Raw genomic sequence first — 21,473 nt, 5'->3', positions numbered from 1 at the left:
CTATTGAAGCTGGTAGTGAGGAGACTGGCCTGGTTTCTAACGGCCTACCTCCGGGCACCTACCCTGCTGCCTCTGGAGCTGCACCTAGCTGGGTCAGATACAGTCACCATCCACGGCCGATAACAACAGCTCTCCTCTCAGGGATCTGAGTTCTTGGTCTGGTGCTGGGATGTTACTTTAGTGGCTTTGTAAGCAACAAGGATCTGTTGTATCTTGTTTGGCTGAAGTCACCTTTTAGAAGCATTAAGGTGTTTTACACACTTTAGTCTTTATCGTACTGTCTATAAAGAACTATACAATAGATGTCCACAACTTTAACTTTGAATATTTATTGAAGTTACAAACATGGTAAAGAGCTGAGGCTGGTTGGCTCACTACAAAGCCTTTTGGAGAGAGTCCTTCCTCTTTCCTGGAAAACTCAACAAAGAACCTTATGATCAGATTTCTCTTTTTTACTCTTAAAAAGTGTATGTAGTATAAATTATCACAGCAAAATCATAAATTATAACTCTGTGTTAATGTTTTACATGGAGATTTTGATCTCAGTCTGTTGGTGTAGGTAACAGAGGTTCTGAGATCTCAACCCTTCTTGACATTGTTGAACACGTTTCTCTTTATTCTGCGAATCCATCAGTCTCCTCAGTGAGCAGAGGAGCTTCGACAGCTGCCAGCCGACACTGGAGGTGAAGTCAGAGCTGCCGTCCAATCCCAGCTCTCCAGAGGCGGGACAACAGGACAGGTGAGTGTGGAACTGGGAAGGTTTTCCTCCGGGTTTGTTCTTTTCTTCACTTTAATTTTCTCAACAGCTCCATCTGAATCACAGTAGCTTTTATGGCACAACTAAAGCTGCTCTGTGTAGTTTTTATTCCTGGGTCCATGTATTGTTTGCACTCGACAAACCAGTGTGTATCTTTGTATTTACAGTAGAGTCCAGATATGGAGCACATAAGGACGTCACACTATCATTTAAAGATGAAAAACAAGATGGACGTCAAGTGAAAGAGATTTCAACCTCCCAGTCATTTACTGTCAGAAAACAACAACAACTGGACTCTGTTCATTTGATTCATTTTACAGTCAAACTGTCAATCAATGAAAACATGTTGGGTTTACACTCTGCAGTTAAAACCAGCCAGAGATCAGGTTGGTACTAAATAACATCAGCTGCTGTGATCCTGGACTGGACTGATCTCTAACAGGAGGAGACTCTCTCTGCTACACTCAACACAGAGACACTGAGGAACCAGGCCAGACTCTAAACCCAGGATACAGAGGTTGAGTGAATGTGGTGTTGAAGGTGTGGAGGTGGATCAGAGAGTCAGAGGAGACTCTGTAGAAGGACAGAGAGCCAGCAGGACAGTTCACATACACTGCTACTCTGTTAGAGACAGAGGAGGAGGAGATAGATGTTTCTCTCTTATTGTGCCAGACAGAGAAACCATCATCAGAACATCTCAGAGTCCAGGACTGATCGTTCAGTCCAAACAAACAGTCACTGTCTCCTTTCCTTCTGATTCCTCTGTAACTCACTGATATAAAAACCACTCCTCTCCACTTGACCTCCCAGTAACAGCGACCAGTCAGACCAGTTCTACACAGCAGCTGAGGCCACAGATCAAATCTGTCTGGATGATCAGGATATGACTGATCCTCCTTCACATGTGTCACCTTCCTGTTGTTGTCAGACAGTTTGAGGAATCTGTTCACTGTGTTTGTGTCGATTGTGAGTCGACAGGAATCTGATGGAGAGAACAAGACACAACACAGCTGCAGTTATTGATCGATCATCTGATCATTGATTGACAGTTTGAAGCTGCTTTGTTTTCATCAATCAAATGAAAAACACACTTACACTTCTTCAGACCTGGTGTCAACCATCGGACTCCACCAGGCTCCACCCTGAAAGGAGGAGGGGGTCAGACCAGCACATTCTCTTTCAGCAGGACAACATGGACATTACATGGCTCTCATACACAGACTGTTTGATGGTTCTGTTCAGATGGAGGCTTGTATGTATGGATGTACATTCAGCACAGAAACAAAGGAGCTGGAGTCAGAGCAGGGAGGAGACATGGAGGAAAGATTTCATCATCTGTCTTCAACATTTGATGTGTGTGTGTGTGTGTGTGTGTGTGTGTGTGTGTGTGTGTGTGTGTGTTTTCTCTGTCTATAATGTTCATTGACTGATCTCAGAGTTAAAAAGTGGAAACAAAGCTGAGGTTCAGACGTTGTCCTGTGTACAGAGGAAGTCTAGTGAACCTGCAGCTACTGTATAGTTTTCATTAAGCTGTGACTTTGTGACTTCATCTTATTTGCTATGACATTTGTTTGATGTGATTTACTATCTCCTAAACACAACAAAAGATCTGATCATTACAAGATCAGGATCTCAGAGAGGTGAAGGTGATTATTGATAATTGATATAGTAGAGGATAGAGACATGATGGTGTGACCTGATTTAATTATCTTTTATTTCGCCCTTGGTTCAAGACACTGGGGCATATTATATTATTATTCTATTGCTTTTGGTCCAGAAAAAACGTATTGAGAGAAATTTGGAAAGTTCTGCCAAAGGTTAGTAAAATCTTTTTTTACACAATCTTACCACAGGTTTTTTGTTTTAAATGATCATCAGTTAAATTGGTTGATGAATACTGACCTGATCAGCTGATATTGGGAACTCTCCAGTCCAACAGACAACATCTTCACTCCTGAATCCTGCAGGTTGTTGTTACTCAGGTCCAGATCTCTCAGACTAGAGGACTGGGAGCTGAGAACTGAGGACAGAGCTTCACAGCTTCTCTCTGAGAGGTTACAGCCGCTCAGTCTGAAGAGACAATAATGAGCAAAAGGACAAACAGTGTTTTTTTGTTAAACTGTAATCACCTTAAATACTGAGACTGGACCAAACAGCAATCAGAGATGACAAAAGTCTCATTTGTCTGTCAGCTCACAAGAAAATAACAGACCTGCATTTTAACTCTGAGCTAAATATAAAAAGACTTTCAATTTGCTCTGTTTGACCAAAATCACCTCTACATCTAAAAGGTTAACAATAAAAAGTTGATAGTTTTGGTGAAATGTAATCTTGTCTCAGGACTGGCTGAAATCCTTTTTGTTCCGTTTTAAACAAGCTGATAATGATTATTATGATTGAATGAGTCATTAACAAATATGTAATAATCTTAATCACAGTTCATCAAAACATGGACAGGCTTTTGTTTATTAACCAGAGTTCATATTTGTTACATTTCAGACATCACTTAAAGCAAACTGTAAGTTGATCTGACCTGAGAGTCTCCAGTGAACAGTGTGGACTCTCCAGTCCAACAGACAACATCTTCACTCCTGAATCCTGCAGGTTGTTGTTACTCAGGTCCAGATCTCTCAGACTAGAGGACTGGGAGCTGAGAAGTGAGGACAGAGCTTCACAGCTTCTCTCTGAGAGGTTACAGTCACTCAGTCTGAAGAGATGATGAGAAGGAATTAAAGAAGAAAGGAAATTAATTTCTCTCCCGTTGTCTTTAAATTCTGATAATAAATCTAACTCTACATGTTCTGTTTGTACTTACAGAGCTTTGTTAGAGGCTTTGACCACTGGCAGCAGCCTCAGAAGAGCCTCCTCTGAAGCAGAGTATTTCTTCAGGTCAAACACATCCAGATCTTTTTCTGATGACAGTAAGATGAAGATCAGAGCTGACCATTGAGCAGGAGACAGTTTATCTGTGGAGAGACGTCCTGATCTCAGGGACTGTTGGATCTCCTCTACCAGAGAACGATCATTCAGTTCATTCAGACAGTGGAACAGGTTGATGCTTTTCTCTGCAGAGGGAGTCTCTTCAATCTTCTTCTTGATGTACCGAATTGTTTCCTGATTGGTCTCTGAACCACTTCCTGTCTGTGTCAGCAGACCTCGTAGGAGAGTCTGATTGGTCTGCAGTGAAAGGCCCAGGAGGAAGCGGAGGAACAAGTCCAGGTGTCCATTTGGACTCTGTAAGGCCTTGTCCACAGCACTCTGGTAGAAAAGTGTTGGTTCAGGTTTGTTTCTGAACAGTTTAGACCACAGGGAGGTTGGTTGTTCTTCTGACAGCAGATTGACTCCAGACTTGATGAAGGTCAGATGGACATGAAGAGCAGCCAGAAACTCCTGAACACTCAGATGGACGAAGCAGAACACCTTGTCCTGGTACAGTCCTCTCTCCTCTTTAAAGATCTGTGTGAACACTCCTGAGTACACTGAGGCTGCTCTGATATCGATGCCACACTCTGTCAGGTCTGATTCATAGAAGATCAGGTTTCCTTTCTGCAGCTGCTCAAAAGCCAGTTTTCCCAGAGACTCAATCATCTTCCTGCTCTTTGGAATCCAGTGTGGATCTGTCCCAGATCCTCCATCATACTTGACATTCTTCAGTTTGGACTGAACCACCAGGAAGTGGATGTACATCTCAGTCAGGGTCTTGGGCAGCTCTCCTCCCTCTCTGGTTTTCAACACATCCTCCAGAACTGTAGCAGTGATCCAGCAGAAGACTGGGATGTGGCACATGATGTGGAGGCTTCGTGAGGTCTTGATGTGGGAGATGATCCTGCTGGCCTGATCCTCATCTCTGAACCTCTTCCTGAAGTACTCCTCCTTCTGTGGGTTGGTGAACCCTCTGACCTCTGTCACCATGTCAACACACTCAGGAGGGATCTGATTGGCTGCTGCAGGTCGTGTGGTTATCCAGAGGCGAGCAGAGGGAAGCAGTTTCCCCCTGATGAGGTTTGTCAGCAGCACGTCCACTGAGGTGGACTCTGTAACATCAGTCAGGATCTCAGTGTTGTGGAAGTCCAGAGGAAGTCGACACTCATCCAGACCGTCAAAGATGAACACAACCTGGAACTCTTCAAACCTGCAGATTCCTGCTTCTTTGGTTTCAGTAAAGAAGTGATGAACAAGTTCCACCAAGCTCAACTTTTTCTCTTTCAGCACATTCAGCTCTCTGAAAGTGAATGGAAATGTGAAGTGTATGTCCTGGTTGGCTTTGTCTTCAGCCCAGTCCAGAGTGAACTTCTGTGTTAAGACTGTTTTCCCAATGCCAGCCACTCCCTTTGTCATCACTGTTCTGATTGGTTCATCTCTTCCAGGTGAGGCTTTAAAGATGTCTTCTTGTCTGATGGTTGTTTCTGGTCTGTCTGGTTTCCTGGATGCTGTTTCAATCTGTCTGACCTCATGTTCATCATTGACCTCTCCAGTCCCTCCCTCTGTGATGTAGAGCTCTGTGTAGATCTGATTCAGAAGGGTTGGGTTTCCTGCTTTAGAGATCCCTTCAAACAAACACTGGAACTTCTCCTTCAGGTTAGATTTAAGTTTATGTCGACAAACTGCAGCAGCGTGTCCTGAATGAACAAAGAAACAATATCAATAAGTGATTTATAAAGTATATATGACAGTGTTAATCCCCCCTACAGAATGCATATATGAACATATTTCCCTCCATGTGTTGAGACGTCAGTAAACGTCTCATTTCTCCATCATGTTAAATCTGTAGAGAAATCCTCTTACTGCTCTGCAGACAGTCAGCCAGCTCCTCCTGCTTCATTCTCCTCAGGAAGTTCAGTGTGATCTTCAGAAACTCCTCTCTGCTCCTCCTCTGCTCTTCATCCTCACCGTCCAACACCTCCTCATCCTCCCTCTGACTCTCTAAGCATTCTGGGTAATCTGGACTCAGAACCTTCTGCATCTTCTTCAGCTCCTTCTTCACAAAAGTGACGATGTTCTTCTCCAGCAGCTGGAACAGAAAACTATATGAATGACTCCATCAAACTAAAATCATGGAGCCAAACATCAGATCCATGTTGGACACACTGACAATCCACTGGTCTAAAAAGTGCAGCATGGAGATTATTGTCAACACAACAGATGTAAAAGTAGTTGTTGTCCATGTACAGACCATAAATATGGAGTCCAGGTGTGTTTGATGCTGCTGGGCAGACTGACCACTGGGAACCTCTGAGCTCTCCTGGTCCACTCTGTGGAGGAATCATGAAGAATTAGCTCACATTATGTCTGTCCACACAGAGACAGACACAAGCTAAAGGTCCATCAAGTCATATTTGGATGTGAGGAGTGAATCAGACGACTCCCTGTAGTGGTAAAGGTTTACTAGTCCTGCTGATCCCACTGAGAATCAACAGCTCAGTCTGCAGCTGTTTGTAGCTTTCAGCTCAGTGTTTGGCTTCACCACTCACTTTGGTTTAGTCCCAACAGCTCTCACCAACCCTCCATATAGCTCTCCCTCCCTCACTCAACACTGCTGAAGTGCCCTGAAGCAAGGCACCTACAACCTCCAGCTGCTCCAGTGGAGCTGCTCAGTGTCTGCTTGTATCAGACTGGTTGTACTGGGCAGCTCCCAGTATGAACAATGACAATGAAGCAGTAAAGTTTCACTGAGTAAAGTTGAAACATGAATCAGGAGCATTGTAAGGGATCAGTTTACTCCATCAGAGGTGTTTGTCAGATGGTGGAACAGCGTCTGAAACACCCACCTCCCTCAGTGATTGGTCAGCTGTGTGGAGGTCAGAAAGTAGGCGGGGTTTCAACTTCTCTCAGCTCTTTTTTCATTCTTCACACAAACTGTTTCTGTCTCTTTTCATGTGAACGACTGAGGTGGACACTATGAATGTCTTCCAGGAGAGACTGTCTGAACATGGGAGGAGTTATCTCCATATTTAAACCACATCACGTCTCCCCCCTCTCTATGACGGCCGGAGTTTTACCTCCACCTTCCAGTGTGGACGTTCACAACAGATAGAAACACTTTGATTTCAGACGTGGTCCAACAACACGTCGTACAAACTAGTTCTTTTCTAGAATAACCTGAGTCTTACTGTCAGTTACAGCTTACATCTGATCAGCTGATGGACGTCGCCCTTTAAAGTTAACGTCCAAGCCCTTTGAGTTGTCACTCTTTAAAGATAGACAGCTGGGTTCAGGAGAGTCTGGTCTCTGCTGCTGGATCCTGAAACTAAAACAGAACTGATGAATCTGCATGTTGGATAAAAACTGATGGAAAATATGTTCAAACACAAAAACTAACTTTTACTGTGAAATGTCTTTCTGTCAGTTTGAAATTCTCACCTTCCATCAACAGACTTTCTAAAGTTATGAGGACGATCCATTGACCAGTCGCTCTTCATGGACAAACAGCTGGGTCCAGGTCCAGGTCCAGGTTTAGCAAAGTCTGGTCTCTGATTCTTTGGGCTTGAACACAACACACACAGAGCAGTGAGTGTGAATAATGATGGTGCAGTGATGTGAGTGCTGAGCTCTGACATGGAGAAGAGTCATGGACAGTTAGAGATCCTCATCTCACCTCTGAGCTTTGGTCTGGCTCTCATGTTCCCCACACAGAGTGGTTTTAGAGGGAGGGACTCCCTCCTCTCTGTCCTCACTCTGATTCATGCTGCTCCATTCACATCCACATCAGCTCACACACACTTTCTACCTTCACCTGGAGAGGAAACACTAATCATTCATCTGCTCATCAACTCAGATCATTTCTCCTGGAGAAATCTCAGCTGCTCCTCCACTGATCTTCTTCTTTCCTCTTTCATATCAGTGTCAGTTGAATGCAGTCAGACAGCAGTGAGGCAGAGGAAGCTGCCATCAGCTGCTCTACTTCTATCAGTCCACTAGATGGAGTCATGGAGCTGCAGTCAGCAGCAGCTCAGCTCACACACATTCATGGACGATCATTTACATTCACTGACACACAGAAGGACTGTTGTTGGACCAGAACAGAAACTACAAACAGTTTCCAGTTGTTAAAGTCAGTCTGACGATAAACAGACACAGTAATTATTATAAGTTTCTTACTGAGAGATTCTTGTGGCTGAATAAACAGTGTGGACAGGTTTAGAGAAACAGTTTGATGCACTGAGGTGAACAAATAAAAAACACAGAACAGCTGTGAAGGTTTCTCCTCAGTGAGTTAAATAAAAACTGTGAGCTCAGTCACGCAACAGGAAGTTTCTACAGCACACTGTGGTTTCACCCAGCAGTTAGAGGAAGTGAAAAAAAGTGCAACGTTATTTCCTGGTTTAAAGACACATTTGTGACGCAGTCTATAAATCCTACACTGTGATAATTCTCTGTTATAAATATGTAATGGAACTTGTTAATAAATGTGAAGGTGTCTTTTAGTCTGTGTGATCCACAGTCTGACTCTGGATCACATGTAAGGACCAGATGAGGCCACATAAAGAGCAGAGCCAGGTTTACTGTTCTTTCTGAAAACGGTCAGAATGATTTCTATAAGAACAACAACAGAGTGAAGGTCCTCAGCCCCTCTGACTGCCACACTGAGTCCACATCAGTCCTGTAGAGTCCATCTAATCACACAGAAAGTCAGAGCTGTTCTTATTCTACCGCTTCAACTCCACATAAAACTCTGTTACAGTAACATCACAACAACGTCTGATTAACCGGAGGTAACGACAGGTAACGATAAAACATGAAAAACAGCTACATCACCTTCAGATGGAGAAAATGATCTGCGACAAGATGCTCGGTAAAAGAGAAACTAAACTAAAGAGGCTCAGATACTGTGAGCGCGCGCGCGTCAGGTGGTTTTGGTGGGGGAGGGGGAGTAAAGTTAAAATGTTAACTCCTCCTTCAGTTTCCTCTGTGAACACACACACACACACACACACACACACACAGTATCTGAGCCTCATCACTTTAGTTTCTCTTTTACCGATCATCGTGTCGCAGATCATTTTCTCCATCTGAAGGTGATGTAGCTGTTTTTCATGTTTTACTCGTGAACAGTGAGTGAGAGCGGTCAGTGTGAAGGAGAACCGACATCGCTGTGTGTTTATGTGGAGTTGAAGCGGTGGAATCAGAGTAGAAGCAGAGTCAGTTGATGTCAGTAGTTGAACACTGAGTCGTTATTACTGTGTAGCTCCACTTACTGATGACTAAAGGCAGCTTTTCCCGCCTCAATCAGCCTGTGGAGGAGGCGGAGAGGAGCCGCTGCTCTCCCGCTGTCTGAGCCACTAAAGTCGGTGTGAGCTCGGCCGGACAGCCGCTGGAGAACAGCTCTGACTTTCTGTGTGATTAGATGGACTCTACAGGACTGATGTGGACTCAGTGTGGCAGTCTGTTTACTTCACTGTTCTTCACAGGGAAATATCTGAGTGTCAATATCTGACAAAGCTGAAAAATAACATGATGAGTCATTCTGCATGAAACACTTTGTCGCCATCTAGTGGAGTGATGGTAGAAGTAGAGCAGCTGATCACACTGCTGATGAAATGATGAGCAGATGAATGATTAGTGTTTCCTCTCCAGGTGAAGGTAGAAAGTGTGTGTGAGCTGATGTGGATGTGAATGGAGCAGCATGAATCAGAGTGAGGACAGAGAGGAGGGAGTCCCTCCCTCTAAAACCACTGTGCAGCAGCACTCAACACACTCTCCTGGACCTGGACCTGGACCTGGATCCAGCTGTGTGTCCATGAGGAGCAACCAATCCATTGAACCTCCTCTGCATTTTAGAAAGTCTGTTGATGGAAGGTGAGAATTTCAAACTGACAGAAAGACATTTCACAGTAAAAGTTAGTTTTTGTGTTTGAACATATTTTCCATCAGTTTTTATCCAACATGCAGATTCATCAGTTCTGTTTTAGTTTCAGGATCCAGCAGCAGAGACCAGACTCTCCTGAACCCAGCTGTCTGTCTTTAAAGAGCGACGATTCGAAGGAGTGGTTCACTGATTTTAAAGGACAACAGTCCTCTACAAAGAGGTCAGCTGTTAATACTACTGTTTAAACAGCTGTTAATCCAGAGAACTTTATTAAATGTGTTTATTTACATCATTGTTCTTCTTCACAGACATTTATATTCTCATACCTGAAAGCTGTGCAGTCTTTAACCTTGGAGTTGTATTTGTCTATATATGCAGATTTACCACCATCACCACTGTTTGACAAACATCTGTACATTTATTAAACATCTGCAGTCTGTATTTATACTGGAGTCAGATCAGTCGAACCACAGTGTGAGTGTACCTCACTGCTGAGAGGCTACATGCTCACAAATCATTTCTAATGGTTAAGTTTTCTCTTGTTGTTTTGTGTCCACAGTTCATAGTTTTACTGTGCTCTGGCTGCAGTTCAGATTATATCCTGTGTTTTTCAGGAGGAAACTGGAAGAACCTGAACCCAGCTGTTTGTCCATGAAGAGTGACCTATCGAAGGATGCTGTTTTTAACTTTAAAGGGCGACGTCCATCAGCTGATCAGATGTAAGCTGTAACTGACAGTAAGACTCAGGTTCTTCTAGAAAAGAACTAGTTTGTACGACGTGTTGTTGGACCACGTCTGAAATCAAAGTGTTTCTATCTGTTGTGAACGTCCACACTGGAAGGTGGAGGTAAAACTGGGAGCTGCCCAGTACAACCAGTCTGATACAAGCAGACACTGAGCAGCTCCACTGGAGCAGCTGGAGGTTGTAGGTGCCTTGCTTCAGGGCACTTCAGCAGTGTTGAGTGAGGGAGGGAGAGCTATATGGAGGGTTGGTGAGAGCTGTTGGGACTAAACCAAAGTGAGTGGTGAAGCCAAACACTGAGCTGAAAGCTACAAACAGCTGCAGACTGAGCTGTTGATTCTCAGTGGGATCAGCAGGACTAGTAAACCTTTACCACTACAGGGAGTCGTCTGATTCACTCTTCACATCCAAATATGACTTGATGGACCTTTAGCTTGTGTCTGTCTCTGTGTGGACAGACATAATGTGAGCTAATTCTTCATGATTCCTCCACAGAGTGGACCAGGAGAGCTCAGAGGTTCCCAGTGGTCAGTCTGCCCAGCAGCATCAAACACACCTGGACTCCATATTTATGGTCTGTACATGGACAACAACTACTTTTACATCTGTTGTGTTGACAATAATCTCCATGCTGCACTTTTTAGACCAGTGGATTGTCAGTGTGTCCAACATGGATCTGATGTTTGGCTCCATGATTTTAGTTTGATGGAGTCATTCATATAGTTTTCTGTTCCAGCGGCTGGAGGAGAACATCGTCACTTTTGTGAAGAACGAGCTGAAGAAGATCCAGAAGGTTCTGAGTCCAGATTACCCAGAATGCTTAGAGAGTCAGAGGGAGGATGAGGAGGTGTTGGACGGTGAGGATGAGGAGCAGAGGAGGAGCAGCAGAGAGGAGTTTCTGAAGATCACACTGAACTTCCTGAGGAGAATGAAGCAGGAGGAGCTGGCTGACTGTCTGCAGAGCAGTAAGAGGATTTCTCTAAAGATTTAACATGATGGAGAAATGAGACATTTACTGACGTCTCAACACATGGAGGGAAATATGTTCATATATGCATTCTGTAGGGGGGATTAACACTGTCACTTAGGGCATCTGTCACAGACAACTGAGGTCCAGTTGATGGGAGACAAACCACCAACTACAAAAATGACAACCAGAGAGAGATTTACCGGAGCAGTCACCACAACTGCTGAAGAATAAGGGAAATAGAACATAGCAGAGATTCCATATAGAGATGTAAGTAACATTAATAATAGTAAAGATAGATGTAGAATTAATAATGACAGTTATAATAGTAGCAACAGTAATAGCAATAAGTCTAGCAGTAAGATTGATACATTTTAAATGTAACGATAGCAGGTGTTGAGCAGGATCATGGAAGCAGCAGGAGGCATGCCATCACAGATCAGACTCTACAGCTCGGGAGGCAGCCCATATTCAGACTTTATTCTTTTCAAAAACCAGTTCCTGTTCAAAGATATGGTTTAGTTTTAATATTTGCTGTATATCATACTAATTCCAAAAGGTAGGAGAAATTTAAAATGTGTACAACATTGCCATGTCTTAATGGAGCAAACCAGGATCTCTGGTTTAAGAAGATCAGACAGGTATGAGGGGGGTGGCCCATTTAGAATTTCATAGGTCATTACTTTAAAGTCTGATCTAACATGAATAGAGAGTTAATGAAGGGAAGCTAAAATCTGAGTAATATGGTCAAGCTTCCTGGACTTAGTTAGCATTCTCGCTGCAGCATTCTGAACCATTTGTAGACTTTTAGTCTAGAGGAAACAAAAGCGTGAATTAGATGAATTAGAATTTCAGCATCTGCCATGGAAAGAAAAGACAGAAACCTCGCAATATTGTTTAAGTGAAATAAGGCAGTGTTGGTGATGTCTTTAATGATTGAAGGAAAGAGCAGGATCAAATGTGACACCCAGATTTTTGGCTATCATACTTTCAGAAATCACACCATTGTTATGAGATATTATTATTATAACAAATTGGTGTCTATAACAGACTGGGCAACTGAGCAGCATTTCAGTTATATCTCTGCCATGCTCATCAGTGCGCTACCTACCCTTATGCCAACTAATATAAGTTGGAAGTGTTACATGGTACTTAGCTGCTAGTTTTATGCCAATGTAACCAAGGAAATGCAGCCTCTACTAACAATGTGAGGACTAATTATGAAGTATGTACTATCACCTTTACTGTCAGCCTTGTTACTGGACATTGTGTTGTTGCAGTGGTTGTATAGAGCAAGGACACATCATTCATCTAAAACTAGCTTTGGACTAATGTGTTTTTGTGTTCTTTCAGGATCCCCTGTTATGTGTCGGCCTCGACTCAAAGCTAAGCTGAAGGAGAAGTTCCAGTGTGTGTTTGAGGGGATCTCTAAAGCAGGAAACCCAACCCTTCTGAATCAGATCTACACAGAGCTCTACATCACAGAGGGAGGGACTGGAGAGGTCAATGATGAACATGAGGTCAGACAGATTGAAACAGCATCCAGGAAACCAGACAGACCAGAAACAACCATCAGACAAGAAGACATCTTTAAAGCCTCACCTGGAAGAGATGAACCAATCAGAACAGTGATGACAAAGGGAGTGGCTGGCATTGGGAAAACAGTCTTAACACAGAAGTTCACTCTGGACTGGGCTGAAGACAAAGCCAACCAGGACATACACTTCACATTTCCATTCACTTTCAGAGAGCTGAATGTGCTGAAAGAGAAAAAGTTGAGCTTGGTGGAACTTGTTCATCACTTCTTTACTGAAACCAAAGAAGCAGGAATCTGCAGGTTTGAAGAGTTCCAGGTTGTGTTCATCTTTGACGGTCTGGATGAGTGTCGACTTCCTCTGGACTTCCACAACACTGAGATCCTGACTGATGTTACAGAGTCCACCTCAGTGGACGTGCTGCTGACAAACCTCATCAGGGGGAAACTGCTTCCCTCTGCTCGCCTCTGGATAACCACACGACCTGCAGCAGCCAATCAGATCCCTCCTGAGTGTGTTGACATGGTGACAGAGGTCAGAGGGTTCACTGACCCACAGAAGGAGGAGTACTTCAGGAAGAGGTTCAGAGATAAGGCCAGCAGGATCATCTTCCACATCAAGACCTCACGAAGCCTCCACATCATGTGCCACATCCCAGTCTTCTGCTGGATCACTGCTACAGTTCTGGAGGATGTGTTGAAAACCAGAGAGGGAGGAGAGCTGCCCAAGACCCTGACTGACATGTACATCCACTTCCTGGTGGTTCAGACCAAACTGAAGAACATCAAGTATGATGGAGGATCTGGGACAGATCCACACTGGAGTCCAGAGAGCAGGAAGATGATTGAGTCTCTGGGAAAACTGGCTTTTGAGCAGCTGCAGAAAGGAAACCTGATCTTCTATGAATCAGACCTGACAGAGTGTGGCATCGATATCACAGCAGCCTCAGTGTACTCAGGAGTGTTCACACAGATCTTTAAAGAGGAGAGAGGACTGTACCAGGACAAGGTGTTCTGCTTCGTCCATCTGAGTGTTCAGGAGTTTCTGGCTGCTCTTCATGTCTGTCTGACCTTCATCAAGTCTGGAGTCAATCTGCTGTCAGAAGAACAACCAACCTCCCAGAAGTCTGAAACAAGAATAGATGAATCTGCAGAGACACATTTCCACCAGAGAGCTGTGGACAAGGCCTTACAGAGTCCAAATGGACACCTGGACCTGTTCCTCCGCTTCCTCCTGGGTCTTTCAGTGCAGACCAATCAGACTCTCCTACGAGGTCTGCTGACACAGACAGGAAGTGGTTCAGGGACCAATCAGGAAACAGTCCAGTACATCAAGAAGAAGATTGAAGAGACTCCCTCTGCAGAGAAAAGCATCAACCTGTTCCACTGTCTGAATGAACTGAATGATCGTTCTCTAGTGGAGGAGATCCAACAGTACCTGAGTTCAGGAAGTCTCTCCACAGATAAACTGTCTCCTGCTCAGTTGTCTGCTCTGGTCTTCATCTTACTGTCATCAGAAAATGATCTGGACGTGTTTGACCTGAAGAAATACTCTGCTTCAGAGGAGGCTCTTCTGAGGCTGCTGCCAGTGGTCAAAACATCCAAGAAAGTTCTGTAAGTACATAGATTGTTGGATTTGTTCATCATTATGTTGCAGTTCTATTCAGGATTTTAAAAATTATTATTACACTTCTCTCTTCACTGCACAGATTAATCCTCGTATTCTATCTACAGAAATCTGTTGCAGCTGTTAGCATGTCAGGTAGCTAGGCTAACAGGCTAATATGGAGGGTTTGAGGTAGGGTAAATTCTCTGGGACTAGGCAACTTAACCACGCTTGTGTGTGGATTAACAACATGCGGTAGCCATTACCAAAATTCTCTTTCTAACATTATTAAAGTAACTTGCAACAAGTAGCCAAGCTGCACTCGTTGAAGGGCCCCACCTCTGGAGAGGAAATGTGTGTAGTTAACTGTGTCTCTTCTGTATTGAAGAAGAACTAGATCCAAAAAAAGAAAAATGTATTTACTACTGCCCAGTAGCATGGGATAAAAGCAATGATGAAGATGAAGATGCACAGCGAATCAAATGAACAATGTTAACTAGGGATGTAATGATCCAATGAACTGGTCAAATATCTCTCTGATGTGCTTTTTTGTGTCAGTATGTCAGTTTTATAAAGAAACTGCTATCTGTTTTTGTCTTTTTTCTTCAGACTGAGTGGCTGTAACCTCTCAGAGAGAAGCTGGTATGCTCTGTCCTCAGTTCTCAGCTCAGAGTCCTGTAGTCTTAGAGATCTGGACGTGAGTAACAATGACCTGCAGGATTCAGGACTGAAGCTACTGTTAGCTGGACTGGAGAGTTCACACTGTGCACTGGAAACTCTCAGGTCAGGATTCATCAATCTGTTTATCTGAAGACCATCAAAAAATCAGATTTACGTGGAACATAGAGTTTGTGTCTGGTCATATGTTTTTTCAAAGGACATTTTACTCTCTTTCTTCATGCATAGCAATATATAGTCAAACATCCAACACCTACCAAAGAAAAAAGGAAGAGAGAAACACAATGACAAAATGACACTGAGCAGGCTGGGTTTCTTAGGTCTACAGGGGCTGTATCCCCAGCAGAAGTGACAGCTTCATTTTGACATTTAACATGCATGTTAGCTACCAGCCCGACTGTGGATTCTTTATTGTATATTTTTCTGAAGACAGTTTCTTCTTGTATATACACAACATCAGCCATTGTTTTTTGTTGTGTGTTCAGTCTGTCAGGCTGTCTGATCACAGAGGAAGGCTGTTCTTCTCTGGTCTCAGCTCTGAGCTCCAACCCCTCCCATCTGAGAGAGCTGGACCTGAGCTACAATCATCCAGGAGACTCAGGAGTGAAGCTGCTGTCTGCTGGACTGAAGGATCCAGACTGGAGACTGGACACTCTCAGGTATGGAGAGGCCTTTTCTCATTCATGTCATTCAGTCATCCCCTGTCTCTTTGGTCAATGGAGAATATGAGTGTAACATAAACAATCACACATGTAGAAAGCCTTTTTCTTCACTCACAACATAAACATTGGTTGAACATAAAATGAGATATTTGTGTAGGAAGTCTCCAAAGATTGTTGTTAATAATTTATGCTGCTTGAACCTCCTTTCAGGGTGGAGCCTGGTGGAGTCCGATGGTTGACACCAGGTCTGAGGAAGTGTAAGTGTGTTTTTCATTTGATTGATGAAAACAAAGCAACTTGAAACTGTCAATCAATGATCAGATGATCGATCAATAACTGCAGCTGTGTTGTGTCTTCTTCTCTCCATCAGATTCCTGTCAACTCACATTCGACATAAACACAATAAACACAGAGATAAAACTGTCTGACAACAACAGGAAGGTGACGTATGTGGAGGAGGTTCAGCCATATCCTCATCATCCAGACAGATTTGACCACTGGCATCAGCTGCTGTGTAGAACTGGTCTGACTGGTCGCTGTTACTGGGAGGTCGAGTGGAGAGGAAGGGTTTATATAGCAGTGAGTTATGGAGGAATTGGAAGGAAAGGAGACAAAGATGTCTGCAGGTTAGGAAAGAGCGATCAGTCGTGGAGTCTGTACTGCTCTGATGGTGGTTACTCTGTCTGGCACAATAAGAAAGGAACATCTGTCTCCCCTTCCTCCTCCTCCTCCTCCTCATCGTCCTCCTCCTCCTCTTCTTTCGCTTCTGGTAGAGTAGGAGTATATGTGGACTGTCCTGCTGGCTCTCTGTCCTTCTACAGAGTCTCCTCTGACTCATTGATTCACTTCTACACCTTCAACACCACATTCACTGAACCTCTGTATCCTGGGTTCGGATTCTCGTGGCCTGGTTCTTCAGCATCTCTGTGTTTAGTGTAGCAGAGTCTCCTCCTGTCAGAGATTCTCTGTTGAACAGGTTGTTCAGTCTGTTCATGTCTGTCTCTTTCAGATTAATGGTTTAAATCAGTATTTATTATTTATAAAACCTCTTCTTCTTCCAGTCCTTTAAAAATGAAGGTTACAGTTATTACAGCATAAAAATGTTGCTGCCTGTTTAGTTTTTTTTTTTCAAGATTCTGACCATTGTTATTTTGTCTTTGCACAATAAAAGCCTCACTGTGAATGTCAGTGTTCTGTCTTTCTCTGATTCTTTGGACGACTGAGTTGATTTGGTTCAACCTAAAATGCTGCCACGGTTTGTTTGAAAGGTCTGAGAAAAGACAGTCGATGAAAATGGTTCTGAGACTCGGTGTTGAAGGTTTATGTCCAGAAGAAAGACTGAAAATGAGGTTTACGGTGTCGAAGACTTGCTAGAAGTTTGAAGCTTGTTGGTTCAGTCCTCAGACAGAGACTTCATTTTGAAGGACAATGTCCAGAGGAAGTTTTTAGTCCAACAACAAAAGTGAAAACTCTAAATCTCTGAGGGAAACTTGTAAAACTGCCTTTCAGTGGTTCAAGTAGTTAGAAAGTTCTTGTGCTCTGAAGAGTTTGAGCTTCGGCTCCATGAGTTTTAAAAGTCAGTACTAAGAAGCTGAGAACTCACTGCAAAGTCTGAACCACAAGCATAATATCAACAAATGGAATTTACAGTGAATTTACAGGAGGTTCCTGAATGCATCTCGTCCATAGCAGTTTCCGTAGTGTAGTGGTTATCACGTTCGCCTCACACGCGAAAGGTCCCCGGTTCGAAACCGGGCGGAAACATTATTGCATATTTTTCTCCACATAACATCGAGACGAATGTATTTATTGACAAATACTACAAACAAACAATCCCCCCCCCCAAAAAAAACAAAAAACAAAAACATACTCTGCTGTTTATTCGTCTTTTTCGTATCCCTTCTTACAGTATATCCCTGAACACCACACACAAGTGTCAGTTTCCGTAGTGTAGTGGTTATCACGTTCGCCTAACACGCGAAAGGTCCCCGGTTCGAAACCGGGCGGAAACATTGTTTACATTTAGTTTTCCGTTATTAGGCCTTCTCACAGAAACGTTAAATCAACCAATATAATATTCATGTTCATTTTACACTCGTCCTATTGAGGCAGATCAGGTGTGCAAGACAGTGTGAAAGCTGTGCGTCCCTGAACGCGGCACGACGGGAGGCGTTTACGGTCATTGTTTAACTTTTAAAACGTACAGACAACAGAGGACCTAATGTATGAAAGAAGTGTCAGGGTGTCCCTGAACACATCAGGCCTACAACAGTTTCCGTAGTGTAGTGGTTATCACGTTCGCCTAACACGCGAAAGGTCCCCGGTTCGAAACCGGGCGGAAACATTATTTAGGTTTCCCAGGAAAATAAAGGTAGCCAATGAAAACGGGATTTCCGATGCATCCCTGAACGCGGCACGCAGAGGGGGAGTTTACATGTATGTTGCTGCTCGGCGGCGTGTTGCAGCTGCAGCGTCTCCGGAGGAGCAGAGTCCTCAAACACCGCATGAACACAGACGGAACCAGCGTCTTTCATCCACCGGGGAGTCCGGACTGAGATCCGGTTCTTGGTAAGAGCTCGTGTTTTCTCCCCCGCGCTGATTTTAGCCCTCGTTAACGCTTCTGTCCGCCCGCTATGCTAACCACCGTTAGCTTCTCTGTGAGAGGCTAATGTTGACGCTAACGCCGATTCCTTTGTTTCGTGTTGTCACGATGTTTGTTTGTGGCGGTGAACGTTATCACGGACTGTCGAGCTGATTCACGCACAATCCCGCACCTTCAGTTTCAGCACAGGAGGAGTGTTTTAGAGTTTGAACAAAAGTTGTGTTTGCACGTAGCTGCCATTTTGGTGGGTGACTCAAACTAATGCTGCGTTCATGTCCCATCGGTAAAAAGGAAATATCAACTTATTAGCGTTTAAAGGTTTTAATTTAAGTTAAACAATATGATGTGATATAGCTTCAGGAAGACGTAACTGAAGACACATAAATTAAAGGTGCTCAGTGTGAAACGTTATTTATATTTGGTAGCACCAGCACTTTTATGTGTTTAATAGTTTAGATGATTAGTCAGTGGTTAACGTTGTTGTAAGATAATTTCCAAAGTGACTTCTCTTTTAAGCCCGAATTTCAGTATTATTTATGTTTCTGTTGAAATAAAGAAGAACATAAATGTACAAAAGACTGTTCCCCTGGAGCTGCTGTTACAGAATACCAGCTTCAAATCTGTTTAATCTACAAGCATGGTTCAAGAAAAACTCAATCAAAACAAACTGTTAATGGAGGCTGTAACTGAAACATTTTCATCACTCATCTTACATTTCTTTTATCTACTCTCGATCTTCTTATATATGAGCTCTCACAGGCGGCTCACTGCTTCTTTGATAACATTAACTGTATTGGACTGACCTCTAGTGGAGAATGTTGTGTACTACATTACCGCTTATTCTGTTATTCTTTATGGTACAGTTTAATGTTTTGAGTTTTGATTTTCAACTTTAAGTAAAATAAAATCTTCTTAAATCATCAGCTTAATGGAGCCAAATATTCAGCTCCAAAATGACACATTTTTAATGTGAATCATCAATCTTCCTTGGCAAACATAAGTATCACAGTAAGATCTCTCTGGCTGCCTCTCTTGGATTACCATTTACTGTGATATTTTCATCACAATAATCAGAAATCTGAAATATTACATACTCTGCTGTTCTGTTGCTAATTAAAACTTTATGTTGTGTCTTTACTCGCAGGTGATGATTGCTGTAATAGATGATATCTGTGTTTTCTCTGCAAGGAAGTCGACTGAATCCAGCTCCTGAGATAACTGAACACAAAGTGAGTACGAACTCCGATTCAGTCTGATTCATCTTTCATCTCAGGACACTCCACCTATTGACATGTTTTTTGTTTTATTCTGCAGAGTCAACTGAATCTTGACTGCCAGAACTCTCTCAACAACTTCCTGTCTGTTTCCGGGGTTTGGATGTCACCATGGACAACATCAGTGACTACTACATTTGGCAGCGCCGGATCCACCACGGAATTAGGTATCAGAAAGTTGCGGTCCCCTTCCCAGAGTCGGTTGAAATCGGTTTGGAGTTTAACGCGGCGTTGGAAAGGAAGGAAATGTTAGATCAGAGTCTGTTGACGAATGCTGTGATGCTAGAGCTTTGTGACTTTGCCAAAACGGTGACCAAGTCCGAGAAGTATTTCCTGTTTGAAATGCTAGACTTCAACTTTGACCTTGGCGTGGACATGGACGATGACATGCAGTACTATGAATACGCGACACGTGTCCACAATAAAATAAAGCAGCTGAAAGAACAAATCAAGGTGAAACCCCGTAGATGGAAAGAAGCATTTCCGTTACCAGATCTAAGTGTTATAACGGCGTTGACAGGTTCAGAGGCGCCTGAACGGTACTACCCTAAGAGGAACAAAATCGCAGATAGCTCAGTCCTCACCAACGGCAGCAAGAAGAGCCAGACTTCAGAACAGGAGACAAGCGAGAGCAGCGGGGCTACAAGCAGTGTGTTCACTGTAAATATCAAAAATGGAGTCCGATTAAAACGAGCAGGTGATGTTTACCCATTCTGTAGAAACCTTGGGGTGACTCTGGCAGTTCAACCAGATGAAACACCGAAACAGAAACTAGACCCAAATCTGCTGACCAGCGGTGTGATGTTGGAGCTTCTTGATTTTTCCAGAGTGCTCTGTGGAACACACACTCAGATAGTCAGCGAGTTGGTCAAGCACAATTTTGGTCAGGAGTTGAATAGATTGGTGTTCCGCATGCAATATAACAAGCTGATTGAGAGAAAATATGCCTGCCTAACAGCTGAGGACAGAGACTCTTTTCGAAAGGAGCCTTTTAAAGTCCAGATCATCAACAAACAGGAACAGAAGCACAGAAAGAGAAAAAGCATGGATTCAGATTATCAAGAAACTGGAAAGACTAACAATAGCCAGTAAGAGGAGGGAAACGCTGAGGCACAGAGACGGCGAGGGCCAGGAAGTTTGTCCAAGCAGCGACTTGTCATACACGTGTCCGATTGATTTTGGAGACAGAAATGCAGGCAGGCGCTGATGTCGCACCAGAAAGAATTAAGCTTGAAAGCTGTTTGTCAGGAACAGCTGTAGAAACAAAGTTAGCTGTGGATGTAAAGCAAGAAGATGAGGAAGTTTTTGTCTCTCCAGTGCTACCTCAGACTAATGGTGTCAGTTCTTGTTTAAATAACGGTCATCGAAAGGAAAATGCAGTCTCAGATCTGTTTTCCGAAAACAAAAATGAGAACATAAATGTAAATGCACTGGAACAGAGGCTGTGGTTGAGGCGTGCCGCTCGCTCAAAACAAATCCTGAACTCAAGCAGAGTTAACGACATGTTCGCCCACTGCAGATTAATAGGCTTAGACTTTAATGTTGGTTCAGGCAACAAACAGAACTTGGATCTAGAACTACTCACCAACTGGGTTTTGTTAGAGATAGTTAAATTTGCAGGTGCAATGTCGAAGAGTGTAGGGCGTTTCTTATTTGACATTATGGATAACAACTTCAACCTTGACCTCAAGGATGACATGCGTCAACGTAATTTCATATATTACTTCATGACAAAAGAAAGGATTCTTCAGAACCATCCTGACAGAGAGAAAACAGAGGTTCTCAACAGTCCCTTCCAGTTCCCAGAAGTTTACCACATGGTTGATGTGTCCAGCAATTTTAAAA

The 21,473-nt window shown here is 43.3% G+C and overlaps 3 protein-coding genes and 3 non-coding genes across 8 annotated transcripts; 5 read left to right on the top strand and 1 right to left on the bottom strand.

Moving 5' to 3' along the window:
- Window positions 1-309: 309 nt before the first annotated feature.
- Window positions 310-8,604, bottom strand: LOC108879338 (NACHT, LRR and PYD domains-containing protein 3-like). Of its 2 annotated transcripts, none has more exons than XM_051069140.1 (11): window positions 8,513-8,604; window positions 7,353-7,490; window positions 7,118-7,240; window positions 6,885-7,004; window positions 5,931-6,009; window positions 5,543-5,768; window positions 3,573-5,376; window positions 3,291-3,464; window positions 2,660-2,827; window positions 1,853-1,899; window positions 310-1,739 (listed from the first exon to the last, which is right to left on the bottom strand). In XM_051069140.1, exons 2-11 carry the CDS (start codon window positions 7,439-7,441, stop codon window positions 1,222-1,224), a joined length of 3,348 nt encoding a protein of 1,115 aa, XP_050925097.1. In that variant the 5' UTR covers window positions 7,442-7,490; window positions 8,513-8,604; the 3' UTR covers window positions 310-1,221. The 2 variants fall into 2 exon arrangements, with proteins under 2 accessions (XP_050925097.1, XP_018526093.1); XM_018670577.2 differs by having other exon boundaries at window positions 6,885-6,998.
- Window positions 8,605-8,665: 61 nt separating this feature from the next.
- On the top strand, window positions 8,666-16,940 carry LOC108879337 (NLR family CARD domain-containing protein 3-like). 2 transcript variants are annotated; one of them, XM_018670576.2, is made up of 11 exons: window positions 8,666-8,772; window positions 9,332-9,553; window positions 9,667-9,783; window positions 10,178-10,282; window positions 10,801-10,879; window positions 11,042-11,270; window positions 12,626-14,420; window positions 15,022-15,195; window positions 15,576-15,749; window positions 15,963-16,009; window positions 16,123-16,940. In XM_018670576.2, exons 2-11 carry the CDS (start codon window positions 9,381-9,383, stop codon window positions 16,689-16,691), a joined length of 3,462 nt encoding a protein of 1,153 aa, XP_018526092.1. In that variant the 5' UTR covers window positions 8,666-8,772; window positions 9,332-9,380; the 3' UTR covers window positions 16,692-16,940. The 2 variants fall into 2 exon arrangements, with proteins under 2 accessions (XP_018526092.1, XP_050925096.1); XM_051069139.1 differs by lacking the exons at window positions 8,666-8,772; window positions 9,332-9,553 and adding an exon at window positions 9,942-10,037.
- Window positions 16,941-17,443: 503 nt separating this feature from the next.
- trnav-cac (transfer RNA valine (anticodon CAC)) lies at window positions 17,444-17,516 on the top strand. The gene has a single exon. It is a non-coding gene; the product is annotated as a tRNA-Val (tRNA).
- Window positions 17,517-17,691: 175 nt separating this feature from the next.
- Window positions 17,692-17,764, top strand: trnav-aac (transfer RNA valine (anticodon AAC)). Its single transcript has one exon. It is a non-coding gene; the product is annotated as a tRNA-Val (tRNA).
- A 259-nt stretch (window positions 17,765-18,023) lies between these two features.
- On the top strand, window positions 18,024-18,096 carry trnav-aac (transfer RNA valine (anticodon AAC)). The gene has a single exon. It is a non-coding gene; the product is annotated as a tRNA-Val (tRNA).
- Window positions 18,097-18,174: 78 nt separating this feature from the next.
- Window positions 18,175-20,799, top strand: LOC108879335 (uncharacterized). Its single transcript, XM_018670575.2, has 3 exons — window positions 18,175-18,320; window positions 19,499-19,583; window positions 19,669-20,799. Exon 3 carries the CDS (start codon window positions 19,740-19,742, stop codon window positions 20,718-20,720), a length of 981 nt encoding a protein of 326 aa, XP_018526091.1. The 5' UTR covers window positions 18,175-18,320; window positions 19,499-19,583; window positions 19,669-19,739; the 3' UTR covers window positions 20,721-20,799.
- The last annotated feature ends 674 nt before the right edge of the window (window positions 20,800-21,473 follow it).

This window comes from Lates calcarifer, unplaced genomic scaffold, assembly GCF_001640805.2.
Source record: "Lates calcarifer isolate ASB-BC8 unplaced genomic scaffold, TLL_Latcal_v3 _unitig_632_quiver_1499, whole genome shotgun sequence".
In the NCBI taxonomy this organism is placed as follows: Eukaryota; Metazoa; Chordata; class Actinopteri; family Centropomidae; genus Lates; species Lates calcarifer.
This window is presented reverse-complemented; position numbering and strand designations above follow the sequence as displayed.

Bases quoted from the DNA above. Each gene is read 5' to 3' on its own strand.
- LOC108879335 (XM_018670575.2), top strand. From the start codon at position 19,740: ATGGACAACATCAGTGACTACTACATTTGGCAGCGCCGGATCCACCAC.
- LOC108879337 (XM_018670576.2), top strand. From the start codon at position 9,381: ATGAATCAGAGTGAGGACAGAGAGGAGGGAGTCCCTCCCTCTAAAACC. The intron at 14,421-15,021 runs GTAAGTACATAG...TTTTTTCTTCAG, and splicing joins AAAACATCCAAGAAAGTTCT to ACTGAGTGGCTGTAACCTCT. The intron at 15,196-15,575 runs GTCAGGATTCAT...TTGTGTGTTCAG, and splicing joins TGTGCACTGGAAACTCTCAG to TCTGTCAGGCTGTCTGATCA.
- LOC108879338 (XM_051069140.1), bottom strand. From the start codon at position 7,441: ATGAATCAGAGTGAGGACAGAGAGGAGGGAGTCCCTCCCTCTAAAACC. The intron at 7,005-7,117 runs GTGAGAATTTCA...GTTCTGTTTTAG, and splicing joins AGAAAGTCTGTTGATGGAAG to TTTCAGGATCCAGCAGCAGA. The intron at 1,900-2,659 runs GTCAGTATTCAT...TCCTCCTTTCAG, and splicing joins TCCCAATATCAGCTGATCAG to GGTGGAGCCTGGTGGAGTCC.